Source organism: Protopterus annectens, chromosome 5.part0, assembly GCF_019279795.1.
Source record: "Protopterus annectens isolate FY-2018-M chromosome 5.part0, PAN1.0, whole genome shotgun sequence".
Taxonomy (NCBI): Eukaryota; Metazoa; Chordata; order Ceratodontiformes; family Protopteridae; genus Protopterus; species Protopterus annectens.
Window position 1 is genome coordinate 1,270,906,860 of NC_056735.1, and position 26,854 is coordinate 1,270,933,713.

The 26,854-nt window shown below is 37.2% G+C and overlaps 1 protein-coding gene across 1 annotated transcript in view; it reads right to left on the minus strand.

Moving 5' to 3' along the window:
• The window catches only part of ZPLD1 (zona pellucida like domain containing 1), a 556,217-nt gene that overhangs the window by 100,405 nt on the left and 428,958 nt on the right, over window positions 1-26,854 (minus strand). The window contains exon 7 of the mRNA XM_044071987.1: window positions 13,308-13,479. Within this exon, the coding sequence (XP_043927922.1) occupies window positions 13,308-13,479 (172 nt within the window). The remainder of the gene's footprint in view (window positions 1-13,307; window positions 13,480-26,854) is intronic.

Below are 26,854 nucleotides of genomic sequence, written 5' to 3' on the forward strand. Positions count from 1 at the left end.
TTTATGTTCAGGCTGGTGAGTTTTTCTGTAATAACTGAGTGGGGAATGCTGTTGAAAGCCTTGGCACATAGATTTGCCTTCTCTTTCTATGTGGGTGTCTTTGCCATAGACATATCCATGCTATTTTTCACAGCCATATCTTACAGTTAACATTTCCTTTATTATCTAAATATTTCTCTTTTGAGCAACTGTAAATGTGCTTGACCCACTGGCAACTTATTTCTTCTAAGATAAGATATATTTCTAAGATCATAGTTTGTATGTCATTCTGAATGATGTCTACTTGTAATTCAACTCTTATTTACATCCTAGAACTTTACTGTTGATGAATCTTTAACTAATTTCATGAACAATGTAGAACTCTTTTCCCATTCATGGCTCTTTTCTGTGTCTACATCTTGCTGTAGCAGCTTCTTAAAAGCATAGTTATCTGAGTCATACTAGATAAAAGGTTTGCAAGGTAGTGCATCATTCTCAATATTTTGTAATGCCTACCTGTGTGCTGTTCTTGAGATTTGCACATCTGCTTAGGTGTATTCTGAATAAGAATTCAGATTCTCTGACATTAGAATATGAACCATGTATTTCATGCTCCCACTTGCCAATTTTATATTTATTTAGTTAGATATTGTATTCATTCTAACTATGAAATCTACTTGGTAGCTGTTATCACTCACTTGTTATGCTTTTCTTGTATTTAGACTCACATTAATAGATCATCACTTATATTTACATTACCTTCCACAGCATCAAATATTTGTGCAACTTTTTGAAGCAACTCTGGTACAGAAGTTTTTTTTGTTGTTTGTCTTTCAGCTTTTTCCTGGTTAGGGGTCGCCACAGCGGAACTCTGGTCCACTAATGATTGGCAGTAAATTTTCACGAATGCCGAGGTGCCAGCTTGACGGTCAACTTTCAACGAAGGCACGCCCATTTACGAATGTCTTTCGAACGCCCACCCAACCATGGGGAGGACATGCAGACTCCACACAGAAGGCACTCCCCGTACTCCAGCCGAGAATCGAACGGGAGAACCTCTTGCTGTGAGGCAACAATGCTACCGCTGCACCACCGTGGAAGTCACCTCTGGTACAGAAGTATACAAATATAAAAATAAATTACAGTTGTTGAGAAATGTCCTGTTCAGGGTCAAGATGTTTACTAAATTCTGTAATACACTTTACTTCTGAAAAGTTGACCAACAAGTCATTGATAATGCAGACTACAATAAGTGGGCTCCTTCAACAGAGTAGTTTGCAGTTTTAGAATTTTATCATGGATTGTTTCTTCAGGCAAAAGAAAAAAACAGAGAAGAGGCCTTTGTCAAGGGTCAGGTAGCCGCCAATGTATAATCTCATCTTAGATTAATAACAGTCTTTGTATCTCAGAATTAAATATCATGTGACTTTTTGTTTTTAAAAAATGTATTTATTTATTTATTAGTTGTCATTTGTTAACTGGGTTAGTCCAGCTGAGCCAAAGGCCCATTTTCAGTGGAGACCCCAGGAGAAAAGCTCTTGAAAAACAAGCACAAGAGTTTAACAAGTGAAAATTTTAAAAACAAGAATATAACATACATATATCATACATTTAAAAAGCAAGAAAATTACATAATTATAACATTGCCTAAATTTACAGTAACAGCAGTTTCATGAATAGTATACAGAGAGTAAAATGCTTAGTGAGCAGCTGATGAGTTAGCCTTAGATTTACACTCGTAAGTCAAACTACTACAGAACATATGATCGTGTTCCTACTAGCAATGGGTAGGAGCAGTAAAGTGTTTACAATCTAGTGTAAAGAGGAATTAAAAAGGAGTCAGGGTGGAGTAAGTAGAGTCCTGACATGGGCAAGAGGTAGAATTAAGAAGGTAGTTTTTAAATTAAATTTTTAAATGATTTGTACAATTGATATTATGGATGTTCGGTGGGAGAATGTTCTAGGCTTGGGACACTGTGCTTTTATAAAGAAGTTTGCCGATGTTTTTGTTGGTTTTATAAATATTAAGAAGGTATTGATTGGAGCTGCATAGAGTTCAAGGTGGGGTGTAGATTGGTATGAGAGAGGAGAGAGAAGAGCAGGATGAGGGTTTGTTAACTAAGGTATGAGTGAATTGTAGTTGGGAGAGAAGAAAAAGAAGTTGAGGGAACTCAAGCCACTGAAAATATTTTAAAGCAAGGCAGTGATGGGATTTGTATGGATGATTACTGGCAAGTCGAGCTATGTTGTTATAGGTTTGTTCCAGTTTGGTTAGTAAAGTAGATTGTAGAAATGTGACTATAGGGGAGGTGTACAAACAACAGGTTAGGAGGAAAGCCTGTGCCAAAGCTGGATTGGTGTTAGAGGTTAGGAATGTTTTATTTCTATAGAGTAGACCTATTTTTTGATTTGTTTTTTTAATACAGTATTGTATGTGGAGGTCAAATTTTAATTGGTCATCAATTACAATACCCAGAAGTTTAATGTGAGAATCAGCTTTAATAAGAGTCTTATCATGTGATGAGATGGTAACGGCACTTTTATGGTAGGAGAGAGATTTAGTGAGGGAAAGGAGTAGTTTTTTGGGGGGGAGGATTAAGATGAGCTGTGTTGTCAGTTGGCCATTGTTCAACATTGTGAAATGTGTGCTGAGTGATAGAGTGAAGGTGAGAGATACCATCAGAGCAGGAGATAAGGGTAGAGTTTTCTGCATATTGTATCAGGGAGGAGGTAGTACAGGAAGAGTAGAGGTTATTTGTGAAGATGTTGAAGAGAAGAGGTCTTAGAATTAAGCCCTGAGGGACACCAGTCTGGACAGGTAAGAAAGCAGAACAGGTAGAAAGCTATCTCACAGATTGTAGCCTGATGGGATGGTACTTAGTGAACCAGAGAATAGCAGTGGGGGAGAGGTTGATATCAGCTAGTTTATTTAGCTATTTAGAATGTGAGACGGTATCAAAGGCCTTTGAGAGGTCAAGGAAAAGACATGACAGCGGCAAGTTTTTGTCTCTTGCCTCTGCGACAGTATGTGTAAAAGACAAAAGGGCTGTGGTTGTGCTATGGTTTGGCCTAGAGCCATGCTAAGTAGGAGTCAAAAGGTTTCTTTGAAGTAGATAGTTTAGAAGCTGATTGTGTATGCATTTTCCGAGAATTTTAGAGAATGGTGAGAGAATGGCTATTGGTCTGTAATTTGATGGATTGGTGGCGTTACCTCCTTTGTGCAATGGTATGGTGTAAAAAGATTTCCAAATGTCAGGGACAGTAGTTTCTTGGACTGACATATTTACAAGTGTAGAGACAGGGTAGGCTATTGAGTGGGCATGTAATTTAAGAAAGAGGGGGAGGGAGGTTATCTGCAGAGGAAGAGCATGGTTTTAGCTTAAGTCAAAGAGATTTTATGTAGGCAGTGGGACCAGGGTTTAGAGAAAATGGAGTGGTATTTGAAGTACTGGGTGAGGTGGGTGGAGGATTTTTAGTTTGGTCAGTGTGAGTTACTTTGCAAATAGATTCAATACGATAAGAGTTAAACAGAGTGGCAGTTTCTTGTGGAGTATTTTTTGAATAGGGGTTAGGGGTAGTGGGTCTTCCAGGGTGTAGGATGTTGTTAATGGTGTACCAAAATGTTTTAGGGTTAGTGTTGTGGGTGAAGTGGGCCTCATATTAGAATTTTTTCTTGTCTTTGTTGATGTGCTTTTTAGTGAGATTTCTGAGCTCTTTGTATTTTTTGACTAATGTAGTAGATTTAATTTTTAGCCAATGTTTCCAGGTGCTATCACGATTTTTTCATAAGAGTGAGGGTATCCTTAGACAGGCAAGGGGTATGGTTTGTTTTTATCCTGACTTTCCTTAGTGGTGCTAGGGTGTTAAGTATATCAAGGATGGTATGGTTGAATTCTAGAAGTTCATCACTGAGAGGGAGATGTTTGAGTTTGGGCCAGTTTATAGATGTAAGCTTATTATTGAATGTTTGGACATCGAAGGAGGAGAGGTTGTGATGGCCTGTGTAAATATGGGCCTTGGGTATATGAAGGGAATGTCTAGGTACAAAGATGGGGAGATGATCACACAAGGAGTTGGGTAGTGTACCTGGGTTTTAGTATAGGTTTGGATCAGAGGTGAGAATCCAATCTAGGTTGGAGCTATTGTTGTTTTTATTACAGTGAATGGGTGTTGTAATGAGCTGGTGGAATCCATGGAGATTAATGTTAAGCTCTGGGGACATGGTTTTTGCCAATCAAATTTGACGTCTCCAAGGATAATGATCTTGAGGGGATGTGGAGAAAAATCCATGAGAGGATGGATTCAAGGATAGGAATATTATTTCAAGGTATAATGTTGATGGCTGCAATGGCAAATTTCCTTTGTGGGTTTAGGTGACAATTTAGAATAAGTAGCTCTGCTGGGAATACGATTGGGAGAGCTATTGGTTGGGGGGGTTAGGATGAGTTTCTCAGAGTATAGTATTTCTACTCCTCCTCCTTTTTTGGAGTTCCTATCAAGACGATAAATTTTGTAGTGGGGGTAGGATTTCAGATTTGGAGATATGTGGTTTTAGCCAGGTTTCAGATAAGGTTAGGATATGTGGAGAGTAATGGGCTATCCAAGAGTGTAGGTCTGTAATTTTGTTAAGTAGATTTTGTAAGTTGAGTAGATAATGAGGTGTATGGCAACAGGAGATATGGAGAGATTGATGATTAGTTAGTAATACCTTAGTGGTGGCATGTATGGTAGTGGAAGGGCCTGGATTGGGATGCAAGTCCCCATCAAGTAGAATAGTTGTTAGTGGGTGTGGGAAGTTAGTTGAAGTAGATAAGGGATTTGCATTTGAGTTTAGGTGATGTAGGAGTGAGTGAAAGTATTTTGAGTTTAAGAAGTTGCATATTGGAGATATTAAACAGAGAAGGAGAGATTAAGAAGGGTAGGAGAGTGTTTTTATGAGTTGTGGGATGTGTGTGTGTGTGTGTGTGTGTGTGTGTGTGTGTGTGTGTGTGTGTGTGTGTGTGTGTGTGTGCGTGTGTGGGAGATGGTTGTCGATAATTCAGTTGTGCATGATAGGAAGCTAAGTGTGAGAAATAGAAAAGTAGAGTGTTTATGAAGTAGTCTTGAAACAATGATTGTGATGAGGGTTTTGATGAGAAGAAGTTAGAAGAGGGAAAGGGAGGTAGATGGTGTTTATAATTGTTAGCTTCTAGTTTGGGAGGAAAGGAAAAGAATTTGAAATAGGGGAAGAAATACTATGAAGGAGAGTGAAATGTTAGATGTGAGTGTTGAGGATTAGTATGTGGGCATGTGATTGTGGGGGGTAGGTGGAATGGAGGGAGTTTGGATTGGGTGAGGAATTATGTGATTGCATAATAAGATGAAGTGGGTGGGACTATGCAAAGGTGGTGAGAGTATAAATCTAAGGAAAGTGGGGATGGTTGGGAATGATAGTAGGGTAGAGGACAGGAGTGAGCCTGAGCATAGAAATGGCGAATGGAGAGGGATGGCCCAGACAGCACGGAATCCTAAAATAAAAAAAAAAAAAACAATCAAAATATCTGTAAGTAGAAGGTACGGCTAAGTTTTAAGCTAAAAATGCTAAAATAATTTGTCATAAAATATGTGCACCTTTTAACCATGATTACAGAATCTAGAAACATCTGCTTCTTGTGCTTTTATACTGGATCATTGATAAGTATAATAATTATTGCTCTTAAGCTTTTCATACAACTACTTTTAAATATTTTTTCCTCAGGTCTTAGATGAAAATTGGTCCTGCTCAGATAAAATATCCTGTCTAGCAAATGTGAACAAGTTACAAATAAATAAAGATGAGACCCAGGCATTTTTAATAAAATCATTTAGTGATTTATAAACAAATGTCAGCATATGCTTGCTTTTTGAAAGTAGTAAAAGGTTTAATAATAATTAAACCTAACAATTTCAATCTTTAAACACTTTCTTAGACTGGCAGCCAAAACGATCTGGAATTTCATGACGAGAAGTCCAAAACTGAATTTATTCTTTCCATATTAGAACAAGTCTTCTCAAGAATTCTACAGAAATAAATTATTAACAGAATTCTGCCAGCATTACCAAAACTGTTTTTAATATTGTTGGCCAACGATACCCACATTTTTGTAAAAGTTGGGGCAGGGAGATAATGAAAGCACTGGTCACTAGTCAAAACATTTAACTTTTCTTCCCCTAAGAATGGAGGAGCAAATACTGCTTAATAAACTCCATAAGCTGCATATTTTCATTCTTCAGAACTGCCAACAATGGTTATCCAGTCAGTAATATATCAGGCGGCATGTTTGCTGACATATGGCTGGTAATAATATGTTAGATCACCTTTAGCATCTCAGTTTAAAATTTAAGGGTGAAGTTACAATTGCTCACTTTATTATCCCCCATTAAGCTCATGGAGTCTATATTACATCCATGAAAACCCCTTTCAGAGAATGACTGTTTGCCAAACCATAACCAACAAATCTAACTCTGTCGAATGGCCATTCCAGTGATTTTTTTCCTAGGGGAAAAACACTTGGCCAACCTAAAACCACACAAAATTTAAAACCCTTCAAAGTGTGGGGCTTTGCCCCACCCCTCAACTAAATGCACCAACTCCGAAAACACACTACAGTGGGTAAAAGGAAAAATTCCCTATGATGGGCAAGCATTTTTTTCCCCTAGGAAAATTCACTAAAATGGCCATTCGTGGGAGTTAGATTTCGCTGGTTATCATTTGGCAAAGAGCCGTTAACTGAAAGAGGTTTTTGCAGATGTGATATAGACCCAGCTCAAGCACCTGCAACTTGTCATAAAGACATAAAGAGTATTCTTACTTGAGGAGAATTCATATCGACAGATTTATTAACAAATAATAAAAAAATGCACACGCATTACTGAACAAAACTTCAATATGTAAAATATTTTAAATGGTACAGAAAAACTGTGCTTGGCCAAAGGATCCTTATTTTTGGGAAGGGATGAATATAATGGACTAATATACAACCAATTCTAGTGTTGTCAGTGAACATTATACATGTTATGTAAACATAAAATTAATGGTATGCAAAAGTTAACTATTTAAAATGATAACTCATGATAAACGAGTGGCAATTTATACCCTAAAATGCAAAGAAATCCATAAATTATTTGAGAATTATAGAGTAATTAAGAAATGCAGCATTGCAGCATTCTTAGAAAGTAGATATAAAGTTAAGTATCTTAGATCACTGCATCAGTTTGATAATAAACTTCCCTCCATGTCATAGAAAATGTACATTCTGCCAAATACAGAACCTTCTTAAATCTGCTGATACATACTTCCTGTACATTATCCCTACAGATTACAGTAAAGCCTTGTCATTTTAAGTGCTTCCTCTACAAAAGTGATTCTCTGTTCTAGTAGCATACTATACGTAAATATATTTACTCATTTAAACAAATCAGATCTGAATAAATAATTAAGTATAAATAAAATAGAGTCTACTCTAAAAGAAAAAAATGCAGTTGTTAGATAATCATTCAGCAACAAAACACAGTACACCAAGACTGATTACGTCTATAGTAGCCTTAGTTGTATGGGATATATCCTGCATAGGGAATAATAGCCGGCCAGCTTTCAAATCTTCAGGGCACATTCAACATGCTCAAAACATTATTCTTCTTGAGCTGAGAAGAATGAAAGGGCAGGTTTATGTGCTAGGCCCTCCAGAGCTTTGCTGCTGCCAAAGAATATACTCCTCTGGGGCTTTCATTTAGTGAGAGTTGGCATGCGCTGTTTCTTTGCTGTACAGATAAGTTCCCTTTGGAAAAAAAAAGCCTTGCATTTAAAAAAAAATACTTGTTTAAAAACTTTTTCCTGTTCCAAAGAGTTATTTTAAAACTAGGAGTTAGTGTTTTAATGGAATATCACAAAATTGCACTGCACTTTTAAAGCACTGTGGTCTTTTTTTACTGTCAGTTTAAAAGTTGTTTAAAGTAATTTAAAAATATTTTTCTATAGAGAAATTGTGTTGGAATTTTACTTTTTTGGGATGGAAAAATGTCCTAAAGCAACTTTTGATGTATTTTTATGTGAAAAGGTGACTTTTAAATACTGTTAAGTTTTACCAGCTTTTATTGTTTTCCCTGAGAAAGAGGCACCTTTTTCAGGCTTGACCACAGAACAAACTGTCTGTCTCATGGTCAATCCTTCTTTCACCCACAAAAATAAATAGTTAAGCAAACAGCCTTTACTACCACATCAGGCTACCTCAGACCATTCATCTTTTACCCCAGATCCCCTCTGTTATAGTACCTCCAGTCACTATTCACTGGGGACTAGCCATGTCATCTGCAGCTGTTGAGGTCCACTCACTGGGTAAGAGAGACAGTCGTGTTGGTCCTGGGGAAAAGGGACAGGGAAGGCTTTCCTGTTTTGTCAGAAAGTTGTGCCCATTCTTGAGCTGCTGCCTGTAATACTAGTTTTGGCCATATTTTTCTGTCCAAAAGGAACTGAAACTAAACATGTAGCTCCTCCTCAAATTTCATAAGACAGTAGTTTTTTTTAAAAAGTGTTTTCTTCTACAACTTTAATTTTCAGATTTTTTTAATTATCTTACTCATATGCTAAAGTTTGTTCTCACTAATTGTGATATTATGAGGAACGTTTTGTAAGCAGTTTCTTGTGAGGAAAAATGTGATAATAATTTAGATCAATTGTACAAGTCACTACTCATTGTTTTCAGTGAGTGTATGACTCAGTTAATACTACTTACAAGACTGTGGCCACTGGTACTGTTTTAAGGAGGCTTGCCTGGCTGCATTCTCAGAACCTCTCAGATGTGGAAAAATGAGATTTTAATTTCTCTTTTGGATAATTATTTAGTTCATCTGTTGCAGAAGTGATCAAAAAATGTAATGAAAGGGGTAAGTTGATGTGACACTGCCAGCCCAGCTATCTGGAATTTTGTAAATAACTCTATGTCATTTGTGAATAGTAATATGATTTATACAGACCTATATGTTATGTACTGATCTTCAAGAATGTAACCATAGTATACCCTGCTGGAACATAGAAGATTAACTTACAAAACTTCAAGAAAATAAATTGAAATTGCTTTGCAATTGTGTTATCTCTCAGTTTCAGTGATGCAGACACAATGTCTAGCGCTACAGGTTTTTCTATTGTCTTGGAGAGAAGTAATTACTAAGTCTAAAATGTAAAAGTGTTTAATTGTTTTACGACTTCCAGTTCTGAGCAAACATCTGAGAGATGTTAGTTTCTGTTAGCCTGGGAACTGAAGGCAAGTGACAAAGAGTGATGTCATTCAAGTTGACCCAGCAGTAATGTTTGATATTAATACAGGAACTCTCTCAGAGAGATACTTTGCATTTTGTGTTTTGTCTTGGAGCTAGCAAGAACATCCACTCATCTCCATTTGCCTTGCTCTGTAAGTAAGCTATTTAGGGCATAGTATCTTTAAATGTTACTTTAAAATCTTGATATTCAAACTATCCTACCTTAACCTATCTCCTTCTACTCTCCAGTGGTTCTCTGACTATCTTACCAACAGACAACAGTCTACCATCTGGGCACACTGCTTCTCCCCATTTATAAATACCAAAACAGGTGTACCCCAAGGCTCCATATTAGAACCCCTCCTCTTCAGTGTATTTATCAATGACTACCATACTAGTCTTTCAAACTCTACTCTAATACAATATGTGGATGACTCCACTATCATCTGCTCCTCCAAATCTTCCTCCCTACTACAACAGCTTACCCAAGAAGCTTTTTCCTCCACTGAATCATGGATGTCCCAGAACCATCTAACCCTAAACCCCAACACAACAAAACTCCTTATCTTTACTCCAAACAAAAACTTCCCAATAAATAAGTCAGAACTCACTGTTCGTCCCAAAATAAAATTACCATAGACATCATCCCCAACACTAAGCTGCTTGGTGTCACCATTGACAACAACCTAACCTTTGACCTTCATATCCATAATAACATAAAAAAAAAACATCAGAAACTAGGATCCCTTTATAGACACAACCACTATCTTACTCCTCTGGCAAAACAAGCTCTCACCTCAGCATACTTGCTTCCAACCCTCCTATATGGTGCACCCATCCTTACAAACATACAATCCTCTCTAAAAAACAAACTAAATTCATGCTACAACAAAATTGCCAAATTTGCCACCAATGCTAAATTCTCCACCATCATTGTACTACACTGCAAGAACTCAACTGGCTTGAACTCCCCCAACATCTAGCATATCTACAACTTACCATCGCCCACAAACTTATTTATTTCCCTGATGCCTGTCCATCCCTCACTAGTTTTCTGACCATCTATCACCCAAACTGGCAACTTAGATCCGAAAATAAACTACTACTAAATGTCGATAAACCTAAGCTTTCTGCTGGCCTTATGTTATACTCCTTTTCTGTCTCCAAACTATGGAACAATCTCCCTACTGGACTTAGAGCAATCAATAATCCCATTACCTTTAAAAAGTCACTTAAATCTCATCTCACTACACAATGGATTTTTTCCTGTAGCTATACCAACAACCATAAAACCTGACCCTCCCAATTTATCTCTTCTTCCCCTATACCACTTACCATGTACTTCTTCTTCTCTCCCTAGCTCTCCTCTCTCTGTCCTATCACTATTTCGGATTGTCAGCCTTTCTCTCTGCCTGTCACCTCTGGAGATCTCTTACTCTCACTTCATTGTATAAAAACAAATAGTTGCTATGTCCCAAAATGTCTGTTATTCCCTGTATTGTATATAATGTTGATTACATATGATTACTGTATTGTCTTTAAAATTTTTGTCTGTGCAAATAATTGTAGAGCTTTTCTCCAAATATATTTTTACTGTACTGTTTCAAAATTATCTGTATATATAACTGTGGAGCTTTTCTCCCCGGGCCTCCACTGAAAATGGGTTTGTCAGGCCCAGTGGACTTTCCCGGTAATCAAATGCAATACATAAACAAATAAATAAATAAATAAAAATGTGGATAGTACTACAGTAAAGATTAGTTTAGAAGTTTTCTGTATGTATTTGAGACTGTCCTGCAATGTTGTTTTAAAATATTTCCTGTGATTTTAAAATCTGAAGTATCTGTGTTTGTTTATTGAGTATTGTTTTGTTCTTTTATTATTTATTATTAAATATATTTAAACCTAGCTTTGTGACTGATATTTGTGAGACATATTTAAGCTCTTAAATAACTTGTGTATTTGGTAATACTGTACAGGCCAGTCCTAAATAGCCTTGCTCTTGGTAACAACTACCATTTTGACTAATAGAAACATTACACAGTAGGATCGGACACGCTTTATAAGGGCCTTATAGTAGATGATAAGTATGGTGGCTGGTGGCAGCTGGTACTACCTTATAGTCTGGGCAGAAGGGGGAATAGCTAATAAACGTGTGACAGCCTTTCCCAAGTGTGTGTGTGTGTGTGTGTGTGTGTGTGCGTGCGTGCGTGCGTGCGTGTGTGTGTGTGTGTGTGTGTGTGTGTGTGTGTGTGTGCGCGTGTGTGTGTGTGTGTGTGTGTGTGTGTGTGTGTGTGTGTGTGTGTGTGTGTGTTTCTCTGTGTGTTCGTATATCAGTCAAGTCTTAAAGTGTGTGTGTGGCAGCTACTTGGGCAGGGACACAAAGCACTGGTTGGATATAGAGGGTGCTGGAGATCTTAGTTTGGCCAATCATCTGAGATCTAAACTCTCTAGCTCTGCCAGTGGGGAGTCTTATTGGGGATATGGAGAAAGAGAGAGAAACCATCCCCAGACTGACTGTGAGCTCTGTGTGCTCTTAAGGGAAATTGCAATTTAGTTTGTGTATACTTGTCATCCTCCCAGTGTGTACATGCCCTCATTGTTGCCAGTGGTGAGGATGAGGCTGCTTGATTACTGGGCCAGTACAGGGGTGTCACAGTTGATACAGGGAATCTCTAATATTTTTGTTTTCCAAATCTTCTAAGGGATTCTCTAACCCCTCATCTAGTTTTGGCAAAAAACAAAATAAATAATCTGAACAAAATGCAAATAAACAGCCATTTAAGACAGCTACCAGTGTGAGCAATGAGGGCATTTTTAATTATACAATGACTAGATCTTTGGTGGCTGTTGTGAGCATCCACATCACTGAGTGGGCCTACTATGCCTTGTGTATATCTGTGTGTAATGTTTGTGTGCGTATGTGTACTCCCATCCATATGCAAATAAGGGCTGTTGTCACAGGCTGTTAAGCCAAACCCATGTCTCTGGTTAGCATTTGCAAATTCATCACATCTGATTCTCCACTTAAATGTAGTGAAGCATCCAATTACACTACCACTGTGTCCTCCTGGGATAGACAAACCAGCATGATCACTTATCCTCCAATGCTTATATCATTATGAACCTGACCAACAACTTCAACTCAGGTCGTCTGGGCCAAAGTCAGAACTTTTTATCCTTTTATGCTACAGAGCAGGGTTATGAATACATTGGTTGTATGCAGTGCAGAAGTAATGTAGAACTACTTATGTTATACATTTGAGCATCTTCATCTGCATTTTAATGCATCTCTGAAACTTGCACAGTTTTGGTTTAAAAAATATATTATGGAAGTTGGGAACAACTGTTGTTCCAGAGTAAATAGTACAGCAACAGCATCTTGGCGTATGTGTGTGTGTGCGCGCGCGTGTGTGTGTGTGTGTGTGTGTGTGTGTGTGTGTGTGTGTGTGTGTGTGTGTGTGTGTGTGTGTGTGTGTGTGTGTTGGCGTGTGAATAACTGGAAGAGCAAGGCATTTCTTAAGATGAAGCATTTAGACCAGCAAACCCATATCTTTATATGTGTTTGCATCAGAAGGTGAAGGATTGGTAGAGTAACATAATGCAGCACCAGTAATGCAGCATCATTGATCAGCAGGCAAGCACACTAGGACTGTTCATTTCAGATCACAACACTGTTCTGCCCAGATGCTGGTAACTTAAATTACTTAATGAACTTCTTTTTTTTGTGTGCAAGTATTCTTTCATATTTATTGCATTATTATTTTTAAATTGTGCATGTTTGCATTCCTGTGGTATATTTTGCATTACCAACTTACACTGTATATTGTACACCTCATTGTCAATTACTACAGCAGTTTTTTTGCTTGCATTTTGTCTGAATTGTTTCCAGTATGGGCTTGGCCATGCCTGAAGTATTTATGACTACACCACTTAACCCTATTGTAAAAACTGAAATAAACCAACAAACAGACAAAAGAAATAATACATTAAACAAATTAACAAATAAATAAAATAAGTCCATACTGGTAAATAAATTCCACATTCTTACTTACTGGAGTAAGTGATGTACAATCTTCTGCCCTGCACAGCTTTGTAACACAGTGTAAAAAGACTGTTGACATCTTCTGATTCTTGTGCTTGACAAATCGAAATACTTCAAATGAAAACTTCCCCATCTGGCTTCTTCCATTTTCAATGATGGTAGTCTGTGGATCTTTGTCACAGCTGGTTATGTGATTATAAAATATCTGGTTAGATACATATCTGAACTGTCCTGCATATCTGGCAAGCATTGTTTACTACAGGAATGAGTTTTACAGTTAACAGAAACTAGTAATAATGTTATAAATGTTATTATAAGTATAACACCCCTGCACTGACCCAGTAATCAAGGAGTCTCAATCCTCACCACTAGCACCAGTGAGGGAAGTACACAATGGGAGGATGACAAGTACACACACAGTAAAGTACAATTTCCCTTAAGAGCACACATAGATCACAGTCAGTCTGGGGGTTGGTTTCTCCCTCTTTCTTCATATCTCCAGTAAGACTCTCCACTGGTACAGCTCATCACATCTGATTCTCCACTTAAATATAGAGTTAAGATCTCAGGTGAGGGGTAAAGCCAAGACCTCCAGCAGCCTCTCTGTCCAACCAGTGATTTGTGTCCCTGCCCAAGTAGCTGACACACACACACACACACACTTTGAGATTTGATTTATAGGCAAACACACCCACACACCTGGGGAAGGTTTGCACAGATTTATTAGCTATGCCTCCTTCTGCCCAGACTATAAGATAGTTATCACTGCTACCAGCGTCTACTTATCAGCTACTATAAAGGCCTTACAAAGGGTGACCAGTCCTACTTTGTAATGTTACTATTATCCAAATGGTAAGTGTGACCAAGACTAAGGCTATTTAGGAGTTACCTGTACAATGTCACCAAATGCATATGCAAGTACTCTAAGAGCTTAAATATCTCTACACAATCCAGCCACAAAGATAGGTTTAAGTATATTTAATAATAAATAATAAAATAACAAGACAATACTCAATCAACACAGTAACTACAGAGTTCAAAATCACAAGAAATATTTTAAAACAACATTGCAGGACAGTCTCAAATAAATACAGAAAGCATCTAAATTAATCCATACTATATTCCTATTTATATCTAAGAGATAGTATTCCCTAAATAACTTACTTACAGGGTAAGGCAAATGCAGATGAGTGAATGTTCTTGCTAGGTCCAAGACAAAACACAAAGTGCACAGTCTTTTTCTTAGAGAGTTCTTAAATCAATATTAAATATTACTGCTGAGTCGGCCTGGATGATGCCACTCTTTGTCACCTGCCTTCATTTCCCAGGCTAACAGAAGCTAACAACTCTCCGTTAAAAATCCATAACTTTCAGATCTTTGCTCGGAACTAGAAGTTGTAAAATAATTAAACACTTTACATTTGAAACCTAGTAATTACCTTTATTTTCAGACAATAGAAAAACCTCTAGCTCTAGACATTATGTCTGTTTCACTGAAACTGAGAAATAACACAATTGTAAAAAAATTGCAACTTATTTTCTTGAAGTTTTATAAGTTAGCTCTGTGTTCCAGCTTCTACTATTAAAACATACATTTGCACATGTATATATTTTATATACATTTCTGTTCTTTTCCAGTAGGGTACACTGTGGACACATCCTTGAAGCTCAGTACTGTACAAACCCTGTTCTACACATACTTCTGCCACAGTAGTTTAATATACACATAACATATAATTATCTTACATTTGTAAGACAAGCATATGAATGATATTAATATTTACAAATGACATAGAATTATTTACAAAATTCCAGATAGCTGGGCTGGCAGTGTCACATTAAGTCTTAAATTAAATTGTACCATAAAATTAACTGAATAAAGTTAGATAAATCAGTACTTATGTATTATTGCAACCAGATTCCTGACACAAGTAGAGGCTGATTTCCAAGCCCTTCTGGTGCCGATACTCATAAGTGTGATTAAAAAACACACACACTCTAATATCATACAGGCACAATTATAACAGTGATATTTTCAACGTTTATGGTTTTGTTGGGTTATACTGCCTAGGGGTCATGTCACAGAGTTTACCGATCACATTCTTTTAAAATGTCCCTTCCATCCAGCTGGTTTGCAAACAGGACTGCATGCTGTCTTACTTGCTGGAGATGATTAGTATTATTTTTATTATAATGGCAATTGTTGACTTACAGGAATGACTGCAATGGTTGGGGGATTTCTTGAAACAACTTTGTATGATGTACAGGACAGGTAAAAACCAGGAAGCAAGGGAAACTTTCCTTTTCAGTTCCACTTTTCAAATGTCATGAAACATGGACTCATGTCTTTGCTGACTGACTGCAGTGCACGGTGATTAAAATGAGTGACTGCAATGCTCGTTGATTTAAGCTTAAAAGGTTTTTGGGAGGACAGGACAGGTAAAACACAGGGAGCAATGTTGCCAGGAAAGGAGTGCCAATAAAAGTGAAAAGGTGTCCTCAAAGTTATGCAGAGCCAAAATTAAGGTAGCCGACTACTATGAACCTAAAAGACCTGAAAGTCCCAGTCCAACAACCAGGAGTAGTTGTGTCTTCCGAAATTTTATTTTGATGAACAAAGACTTCATTATGTTCTATTAGTAAGGACGTTGCTGTATTATCAACCAGCTTCATTTTACTTCACATTACCTGATCTCCGTAATGCGAACTAAGCAGGAAGATGAATTTTTCCATTATTCCTGTTCCTGCTGCCTGATGAAAGTGATAGATTTGTAGTTAGCACTTTGAAGACACCATTTTACTCTTACTTGCAGTCCTTTCCCAGCAACACTGATACTTATGGCTCATTCAAAATGTGGTTGCAATAATACGTAAGTACCAATAAATCTATAATAAATACATTGAGTTATATATTTCTGATCATTAAAAAGTATACACAAAATGCTGTATACATAGAAAAATTGTGAGCAAGAAAATTTTGTCAGAATGATTTATCATAAATGGCAAGCCTAATTTCATTCAATAAATAGATTCTATTGATTAATATTTATTATTTATTGATTGGTAAATAAAGCAAAGTGCCCATATTAAAGCACTTTATGTCATATAAAACTAATTTGTACTTTTAAATTAATTTTATCATCCATAAAAATAAGTTATGATAGCAAAGAGAAAGTTAAAGTAGTTGTATGATCAGTTAATTAATTTGTTCTGTTTTTATGTTACATAGATCTATTTCCAGAGATTTAGAACCTATGATTTGTTTATAAAATGTACTGTATTTTTTTAACATAACTAAATGATAGGAATAAGAATTCAGCCCAGGTTTGACTGGCCTAGCCCTCCATGGGAGAAGCATTACAGGCTAGGGTGGGAACTGACAAGGCATGATAGTCATAATACCCCTTAAGCTCGGATATCCTAAAAATCCTTTCATGGAGGTCTATGGGACATATGAAAATGACTCCTTAAGGACATACCAGTGCTTCGGCCACATGGCTCCTAAATTCTCGTAACATTTTACTTTTTATGTCTTTATGGATACATCCAAACAATAAAACTAAACCTACTAGCTGCAGACATGCATATTTTAGCACATTTGTTTAACTTGCATATTTATGTAATCTCTGTAAATAGTCTGTTTGTACTATGTAATGCTGGTATTATGTAATGCTGTATCTGCTTACCCTTGGAGCTTTTCTCCCCCGGGCCTCTGCTGAAAATGGACATGCATCCAGTCGGACTATCCTGGTTAACAAATGTAAAATAAATAAAATAAATAAATTTATGACTTCATCAGTTCAGCCTGAGTGGAATGTTTGATATATTTCAGAAGCATAAAGCTTAAAATTAAGCCTGATGTCATTTTAACATTAAAGTGTCTGCAGAAAGGATGAAATATGCAAGTTTACAAGTATCAGGGTTTATTGGCTTGAATGTCTCTGTGAAGGCTACCAGCCTAGCTAGACAGAATTTTGTAGATAATTCTGTCATTTGTAAATATTAATATAAGCCACAAGCTTGTACTCTTAAATGTAAGAAAATTGTGTTAAATGTTGAACGTCAAAAATGTAACAACAGTGCACTTTGCTGGAAGAAAGCTGGTAAGTCAAGCCTTGTATAACTGTTTGATCTCAAACTCGGAGCTGTGATGTCAGGACCAGCATATTCTTTCTATTGTTTTGAGACTAGAGTTAATTGCTAGATTTTACATATATATAATATCTTTAATTGCTGTGGTTTCCTGACCAGGTGCAAGATCAAAGCTGTTAAACTCTGAGTTTCTATTAGCTTGGGAAACCAGAGAAGAATAATGTAATCTGAAATGAGTCAGCAGTGATGTATTATCAATTTAAAAGACTGTCTCAGAGAGAGAGAGGGCATTTTTGGATTTTGTCTAAAGCTGACAACAACCCACCAGTACTCTGCTTTTGCTTTATATGTAAGTTTATTTAGAACTGTGATTGCTCTTAGGAAAAGATAGAAAATAGTAAGTTTAGTCTCGTTGTTTTCTATATTTATCTCAGAACTATTTTACAGTATCATTTTAAGCATTTTCCTGTGATCTCTGAACTCTTGGCTAGCTAGCTTACTGTGTAGTAAGAAATATTGGCTTGTGTTTTTATTATTTATCATTAAATATTTTTAAACATTTCAACTGTGGCTGTTTTGTGTAGAGATAATTTAAGCTCTAGAGTACATTGCACATATATATATATATATATATATATATATATATATATATATATATATACATATATATATATATATATATATATATATATATATATATATATATATATATATATATAGTGATACTGTACAAAGCCACTCCAATAGTCTTGCTGCTCAGTCACACTTACTATTTAGATAATAATATTGCACAGTAAAATTGGGTAGCTGATATTAGTAGTTGGTGGTAGCTGGTACTACCTTATAGACTGGCAGGAAGGGGCATAGCTGGAGAAGCTGTGCCAGCTTTCCCTAGGAGTGTCTGTATGCTTGTATATAACTCATATCTTAAAGAGTGTATGTGTGTCAGCTACTTGGGCAGGGACATGAAACACTGGTTGTACAGAGAGGGTGCTGGAGGTTTTAGCTTGACCACTAGGCTGAGATCTGATCCCTATAGCTGTGCCAGTGGGGAGTCATATTGGGGATCGGGAGAGAAAGGGAGAAACCAACCTCAGACTGACTGTGATCTCTGTGTGCCCTTAAGGGAAATTGTACTTTACTGTGTGTGTATTTGTTATCATCCTCAATGTGAACAGCCCTCACTGGTGTTATTGGTGAGGACTGAGGCTCCTTGATTACTGGGCCAGTGCACGGGCATCACTGTCTCCATAAAGGTTTTAAGTAAAAAAGTAAAATGTCATGAATATTCGGAAGTCATGTAGCTGAAGCACTGGTATGTCATTAAGAGGCCATTTGCATATATCCCATGGACCTCCACTACAGGGGGATTTAAGGTATTGCACAGTGAACAATCTATATTGGTGGGATCCTTCTTGTAGTTCTTACTAAATGGTTTGCTTGTGTGACCTATTCACACTTTGGTTTGGATGTTATTTTTGATATTTGCAGGCACCCTAATGTGTGTAGACATCAGGCTTGATTTTAAGCTCTGTATTTCTAAAGTATAGGCAAGCAAACCACTTGTGTGAAATTAAAAAAAAGAGAGGCTGAAACGTACATGTCTCTATAGTTTATTGGTCTGAATGAACCCGCAAAGACTTAAAAACTACAAAGAAAAAATACCGGGCATTCAGAAAACATATAGGTGAAACACTGGTTTGTTCTTAAGGGGTCATTTGCCTAGATCCCATGGACATTTACACAGGAAGGTTTTTTTTTTTTTTTAAGTATCACACAACAAAGGTTCTAGACTGACTGTTTTTTCTTGCATTTTTTCTGAATGATTTGTCTGTGTGATCTTTTCACCCTTTGTTTTGAAAATTCCTATTTCAAGGCTCTGATAGTTAATGCACAACACTGAAGCTATGAATTGTTAACAAGGTGCTTCAAGTAGTTTAGGGTATGATTCCATCAGCCCCTATTTGCTAAATGTTTGATGCAAGCAAGTCATTTAACCAGCCAGTGTTCTGAGGGAGTTAGGAAATTGGGTTAGGGTTCAAATGGTCTCCTTAACTGCATGGCTTATAAGCATCTACCTATAAACCTATAACTTTTCACAGTATCTTTAGTTATTCAATATGTAATTATATTCAGACTTCCAGGGGCATTCCTGATTTTTCTAAAATTTTAGCTCTCCCCCTCTTAATCCTTCCTAAAACTTGTGACTTTTGGGAAAGGGTGGTAAATTACACTTAATAAAGAATGACAATGGTTAGAGTTATAAACTTCTTTTACTTTAGAAATATTAATTCATGCCGTCTTATTCTGTCAATGTCTCTAGTTAGTAGTACTAATATTTTTTTAAAAGAGTTCCTAATTGTGTCTGATTCTTTTGGGATGTGTCCCTGATTCTGTTGAGATTTGTCCATGATTTATTCAGAGCTATGCTCAGACTTGTGAGGTGTCAGGGAAGATGGCAGTGTAGTGCATGAGAATTTTCCCCATGGTTCCTCATCCTCCTTGCTAAAGTTGCTAGAATGGTGACTTATGTGCTGTAAGTGGACATTTTGGTTATTGAAAGTCTAACCAATGAAGTAAAAGTTCAAAACTACTTCAAATGAAATAACAATAGAAGCTACTAATGGGTCACAGACAGGAGAATGTGTTCTTGCAAGTGGAATAGGACAATCTCATGGAGATAGGGCAATCTGAAGTGGAAAAAGTTTAATTTCTACAAAGTGTGTAATTTAGGCCGATTCTGGATGGTTTAACAAAATTAGGTCTCACATTCTGCTTGAACATCAAATTTAAATATTTATACTAGAATGAGGTTTTGTATGGGAAGACCCTTCTTCCTTTAGTTTTATAATTAATTTTCTCTTTGCTCTTTTTATTAATATCATTGTATCAACACAGTCTATATCTGTACACATCAGATAGAACACTGTATGATGGAGAGCCAAAAAGACACAATGGTTGAGATGCAGACTACATTGCCTTGCCAATCACTTAAACTAGTGTTAGGAAAGCTAGCAATTAAAAATCTAAACAATGAAATGCTGTCAATTCTTTACCAGCCATGGTTCTGCTCATATGCTTGAAAAAGTGAAACCCACTCTAGACAGAAGATATCTTTTCTATGGGAAATTGAAACACTAAAACACCTTATTTATTCAGTTATTATAGATGTGCTTAAAACAAGGAATAGATTTAATGATTTAAATTATGAACTATTTGATATGTATACTTCTAGGGGCAAAAGTGTCACTTAGCAAGATTCTGGATAAAAAAAAAACAGCATACGTTGCTGTCATTTTAGAAGTAAAGCTCAAACTAGAAGATTTTGTTTGAAGGTCCAAATGAAATAATCATCTTTTTTGGACGTGCCAAAGTGTGCAAAAACTATTACAGAAAACACTGGATGCCCTTAAAGCAAGTCATCTCTTATATTGGCATACAAGCCTATGTACATCCAGCTTGCCTCATATGTACCATCTCTTTCCACAACTGAGCACTGTTTTAACTATCAGTGCAAGCAAGAAATTTTGGGACATAGCCACCAACTCCAACTGGTTTGATGTGGGGCACCAGACTATGGTTTTCTGCTGATTTTCCGCATAAGCATATGTGAACAGATAATATAAAAACATGCACTGTGAATTAAGCTTCTTTCAAATTCAGGGTTAAACACCTGCTATCCACCAAGTTCTGCTAAATGATAACTGAATTGCATTTAATAGTGCTAGTGATGGCAATAGACCTTGCCTCATAACCTTCCAGGTTTGTTTCAGTAAATTGTTTGCACTGGCACCTAAATTATATTTTCACTCTCTTAATTTAATGTGCAGTGATGTCATTATTTATCCTATATTATGCTTAATTACAATGGGAATATGGCACAGTATTCCTCTTGTCCAGTCCTAAGGACAGATGTGATTTCTTATATACCTCTTTGTTTTTTTGTTTGTTTTTGTTTTTTTTTTGTTTGTTTGCTTTTATTGCAGCTACAGCAGCACCACATTTATCCCCCAAATGAGATAAATATCCTTTTATTCAATGGCTGCTTACAATATGTATAAGCATACATCTAGGATACAGTGTGGTGCCCAGTGTAAATCTTCAGCACCTTCTGGCAGTGTTCCTGGGGAAGTAATCTATATTCTTACTTCTGCATAATAAGTAGGGGGCAGCCCACTCCACATCGAGATACTCCTAATGAAAATGAAATGGCCATCTCAAAGTAGTCAGTTCCATCTGTCTCTTTCTCTCTCCTTCTCTCTTAACTAATGTGACTGCAAGCAGGGTTTCAGTACTGGCACAGCTGAGAATGTTCATCGTGTATGAAACTGCAAGTATGCTGACACCAGTGTCCATTTGTGCCCAGATAACCTTTTTTGATTGTGATTACCAAAAACAGATTGTTTGGACTACTGTGGGAACTCCTCAGTAGTTTGGAAGTAGCACTTATATCATGAAATAAGCTATTTATTAAGTACAAGTGGTGATATTCAAGATCAAAAATGTCCTGCAGACTACTCTGTCAGAGATACTGGGTGAGCCAATTGATGTTTCTATCTAGGGAAATGATTTTTCTGAGCTATGATACATAATTGGAAATGCCTAGATGTAGTAAGGCCTTGCTGTGTGTAATTATTGTGGCTGCCAAAAAGTAATTACTAAAAAATGGAAATCAAAGTCTAAACCAACTGTATTAGAAGTAATGAATATAGTAACAGAGATAAAACAACTGGGAATTGGGATCTATGGAAACTGGTAGGAGCTAATTGCATAAAAAAAAGGAAATTGTGGGAACAATACATACAGGGGAGGAATGAGGTTTAAACAAAGCCAGGATTTAAATGAGCTATGTAATGTTTGACTGACAATGATTGGGTAGATTATAAGTGACGTATAATGTTTGCAACTAAAATTATTTCAGTATGGTTTGTGATGTATAATGCTTGCAACTAAGATTATGTCAAAATTATTTGTTTTCATTTATAAAAATGTATGATTGCCTATGTCATAAATGATAATTTTATAAATATGTTTCTTGTTTAAATAAAAGCTGGCCTTGGATACTGGTCTTTCTTACCTTGATTACCTATCAAAAGTGTGACATTTGTAACTAGAGATCCAAACACTTTGAAAATTCACTTTGATTTCATTTCTTAAACAGCAGCCTTTGAATTTACTGATGCACATTTAAAGAATTTTTGAACTGAGGCCCCCCATTCATCCTTTCCCACTGGAAAGGTACTCACTCCCACACCCATATTAATTATACCAGTTCCGGCATTGCTATACCTTGGTCCTGGGGAATACTATGAGATACTGTAGACTATAGCAATAACACACGACTGGGTGTGGGTAATGCTGGATTTACCCACGGTTGGTGTGGTTTGGTCACAAGGGTGAAGCCCGAGTAGCCAAACAAAGCCAACCGTGGGTAAATCCAGCATTACCCACACCCAGAAGTGGGTTACTGCTATTATACAATGACATTAAAGAAAAAAAATAATTACTTTTCTTAAATAATGGCAATGTATAATGCCTCCTTGCTGCCCTTCCGCAGCTGTCTGATATTCTGCGGCAGTTCTGATGTACTGCGCATGCGTATGCCTACACAGTACATCAGAGCTGTGAGCAAAAGCAATGGAGAAAGCAGGATCTCTGTTGCTTTTTACAAACTGTTTCGCTATGTTAAATGGGTTTAACATAGCGAGACAGATTTAAAAAAAGCAACAGAGAATTCCCGTTGCTTTTTTTAAAGCTGTCTCGCTATGTTAAACCCAATTAACATAGCATGACAGTTTTGAAAAAAGCAACGGACAAAGCAAGATCTCTGTTGCTTTTTACAAACTGTCTCGCTATGTTAAAGGAGTTTAACATAGCAAGACAGTTTTAAAAAAAGCAACGGAGAATCTCCGCTGTTTTTTTTAAAGCTGTCTCGCTATGTTAAACTCGTTTAACATAGCGAGAGTGTGAAGCAACGGAGATCTTGCGTTCTCCATTGCTGTAAATAAAGAGTTATAGTAATGGAAAAATTCCGGGTGACCAGACCTTTTTCCATTACTATAACTCTGATTTACAATGTGCACACTGACCAATCAGCATGCACATTTTTGAATATTAATGGGGGGGTTGTTGTATAATAATACTTATTACATATTTAGTCTTTCTTGAAATAGCAGTGTCACACTTCTGAGTAACTGAAGAATGTCCCTCAGAATTACAAGTAGCCCATGTTTTCTGTTTATTTCCCCTTACATGATGAAAAGGAATGTGTCATGTGGTTTAGATACATTTGTTCAATGGCTATATGATTTTATCAGCTATCTATACTACGTGTTCAGTTGCTGATGTCTTTCATACTGCACTCAAACTGAATGGCTGTCTCTTAAAAATATAGCTTTTGGGGGGGTACAGCTGAACATTATTTCCATATGGCTACATGACTTAGTGATGCTGTATCTGCTAGAACTTCAGAGGGTCAGTCCATTCTAACTTTATACTCAGGCCAGAGAGAGTTCTGGACATATTTCATAGGTTCATAAGTAACTACTAGTTCCCCTTTTGTGCTTGAAATAACGTATCCCATTTGTTGATAGATTGACTTTAACCATTGCGTGGTCATAAGTATATATTACACCTAATGAGAATAACTGGGCTTATACCATAGATAATTTGAGGGGACCCATGCATGGGATAAAGTATTTAGGTGCGGTCCTTGTCCATTAGTAGTACATGGAGCAGTCTTGGGATACATTTTTCTTTTCCCATCCATAGATCCAGACAGTGATGAACTTTGTTTTATGTGGATGGAGAATCTGTTTCAGAGCAGTGGTATCCTCCATGTGGTATACCTGCCCTTTCCAAACTGCTTTGATGATGTTCAAGAAGAGGTTGGGATCCCTAGACTGAGTATTTTTGATGCCATTTTACATGCTGATGTGCAGTAAATCCATTAGTATTGGATCAGAGGATGCCTTGTACGCCAGGCAAAGGTCACTCTTAGCAGTCTGTAGGATACTGATTGCCATGACAAGGCTTTGAGTCAGTCCATATAAAGTATGTTATTTCTTGTATCCCTTTCATAAGGTATCTCTGTGGATGTTCCAGTTGTTGCATGTGTCTGGACTGATACATGCCAAAGGAGGCATTATATTCAATGAATGGCCTAATGAAGACTGAGTAGAGGGGACTGGTGACATCCTACGGTCATGACAGAATCCATTTGTTTATAAGCTGTGCATTATAGAAGAACTTTCTTACAATAATGGGCACATGGTGGTCAAAAGTTAGGTCACTGTCTATATAAGTTCCCAAATCCTGAAAAATTGGGTCAACTCTTAGGGAATATTGTTAATGCATTAGTTCCCTGGCATAGATGACTTACCAAAGGATACAATAATGCAATTTTTGGAATTTAATTTCAGTCTATTATTTTATCTCCAGTGATTTATTTGGGACAAACCTTCCTGCAGGATGGATAACTCATCTGTGGTATCACTGACTTTTCCTAGCTTGCAGTCATCTGCAAACTTAGTTAGCCAGAGCCCTTTGGTATTAAGTTTTACTTCAGAAAAGTAGATGCAAAATAGGAGAGGTCCAAGCACAGAACCCTGGGGGACTCCACTGGTGACTAGTCTCTTTGTGGAGGTATCTTTCCATGTTTTCCTGCATCTTGTCTGTGAGCCTGTTGCCAGATTCATGGCAATTCCTTTTCCTTGTTGGTCAGCTCCACATGTATGACCTGTCCAGACTCTGGTCACCTTTACATATTTTATTGTGTTCAATAAATAGTTGAAGGTTACTATTTATTAAAGTATGCATTTTTATTTCTTTATAGGAGAGAAGAAAAATAGAAGGTTGGCAACCTGCTCCCACCACCCTAGATGTTAATACAGTTTTCATTTTTTTTTATTACAAGAATCATATGTCAGGGTATAGTAATGAGGTAGAGCTTATTGTCAAGTCTAACAGTCAGAAATGCAGGTATTTTATGAATAATATGTGGTCCATGTGCAGCTGGTTCAGGTAACCCATGCACCCTGTCAACAATAATCCTGGGGTTGATGGATGGAATACTTCTTTAGACCTTCTAGCAGGGGGCTGCGTGATCTAATCAGTGGTCACTGCAGCTGGAGCCTTAACTCCACACTAACTGATGAGGCTGTCAGGCATGATTCTGTCCTAAATAACATAATGGTTGGCACAGGCTGGGATCAGAACTCTTTGTAAAGGATTTCTCCAACAGAAGGGCTGCAGCAATGTCTCCACTAGATTTGGGCATCACCTGCTTTCAGCTGTTCAGTCTATATAGGCTGGCTTATAATCTCACATAATAAAATAGATGACACTTAAAAATTTAAAACATGAACAGTATCAGCTGTATGCATCAAACAGAGATGGTAAATAACATATAATGTAAATGATATATACATTATAACATTATATCATAATATAGTAAATGACATAATTATAAATGATAAAAGACAGTGAAAGTATGTGTAGTTATAGCTTCTAGACAACTGTATGAAGAAGAACTTGTTATAGAAATTGCTATGAAGGCAAACCTCTCTGTTAGGTTAGCCAGCAGCCAACCCCCCCCCCCAAAAAAAAATTCTCTCTCTAAATAACCCAGGACCCTCAGCTCATACCATCATTATACCTAAGTAGTTTTTACCTCCCCCTCTCCCTGGCCTGACATCCCCTTAAGAGACCTACTTAACTGTAGTAAAGGGACTGACCACTAGATGGCGCCTCTATCTCAGCTTCAGAATTATTTATCTCTTCTCACTTGCTTATCCATACTTATCTAACTCCCTTTCCAGTTTTTCTATCACTGTCTGTTTTACTATATCTCCCCTTGACCTTCAATATCTTTAATTACACTCTACTCCCCACACACACCTACTCCTGACAGCCTTTCAACAGTTCTCCATAATCTCTTACCTTCAGACTTACCTGCATATTTTTCATTCCTCACTGATTGTCACCCCTGACAATCCACTCTCGTGTCTGTTCCTGCTCTGTTCGCCCTGCGGGCTCACTCCGCTCCCCTACCCGGCCCCCAATTCCCACCCACCCCCAGTACTCCTACATTTATTTCTCCATAGCCACACCCACATCACATTCACACCAATCAAACTGTTTACATAATTACCTCCCCCAAACACCACTACCTCATCACACCCTCTTTTACCTCACCTCTTAACCCTCCTTGCAACAGCACCCCACCTATTTATTAATTCTCTTTACCTTCTTAAAGTACTCTGCCAGTTACTTTTCTCCCTACATCCCAAACAAATATAATGTCTAAACCAACTACCCCGTACCAACTACAAGTCTTTCTCTTACTCTCTCTCTTACCCTCACTAACTACTGCCTATCTCTTAACCTCCTACAAACATCCACTATACTCTACACTTCTCTTCCCCTCTAAACATACTTCCACACCACCATTAACTACCTATACAA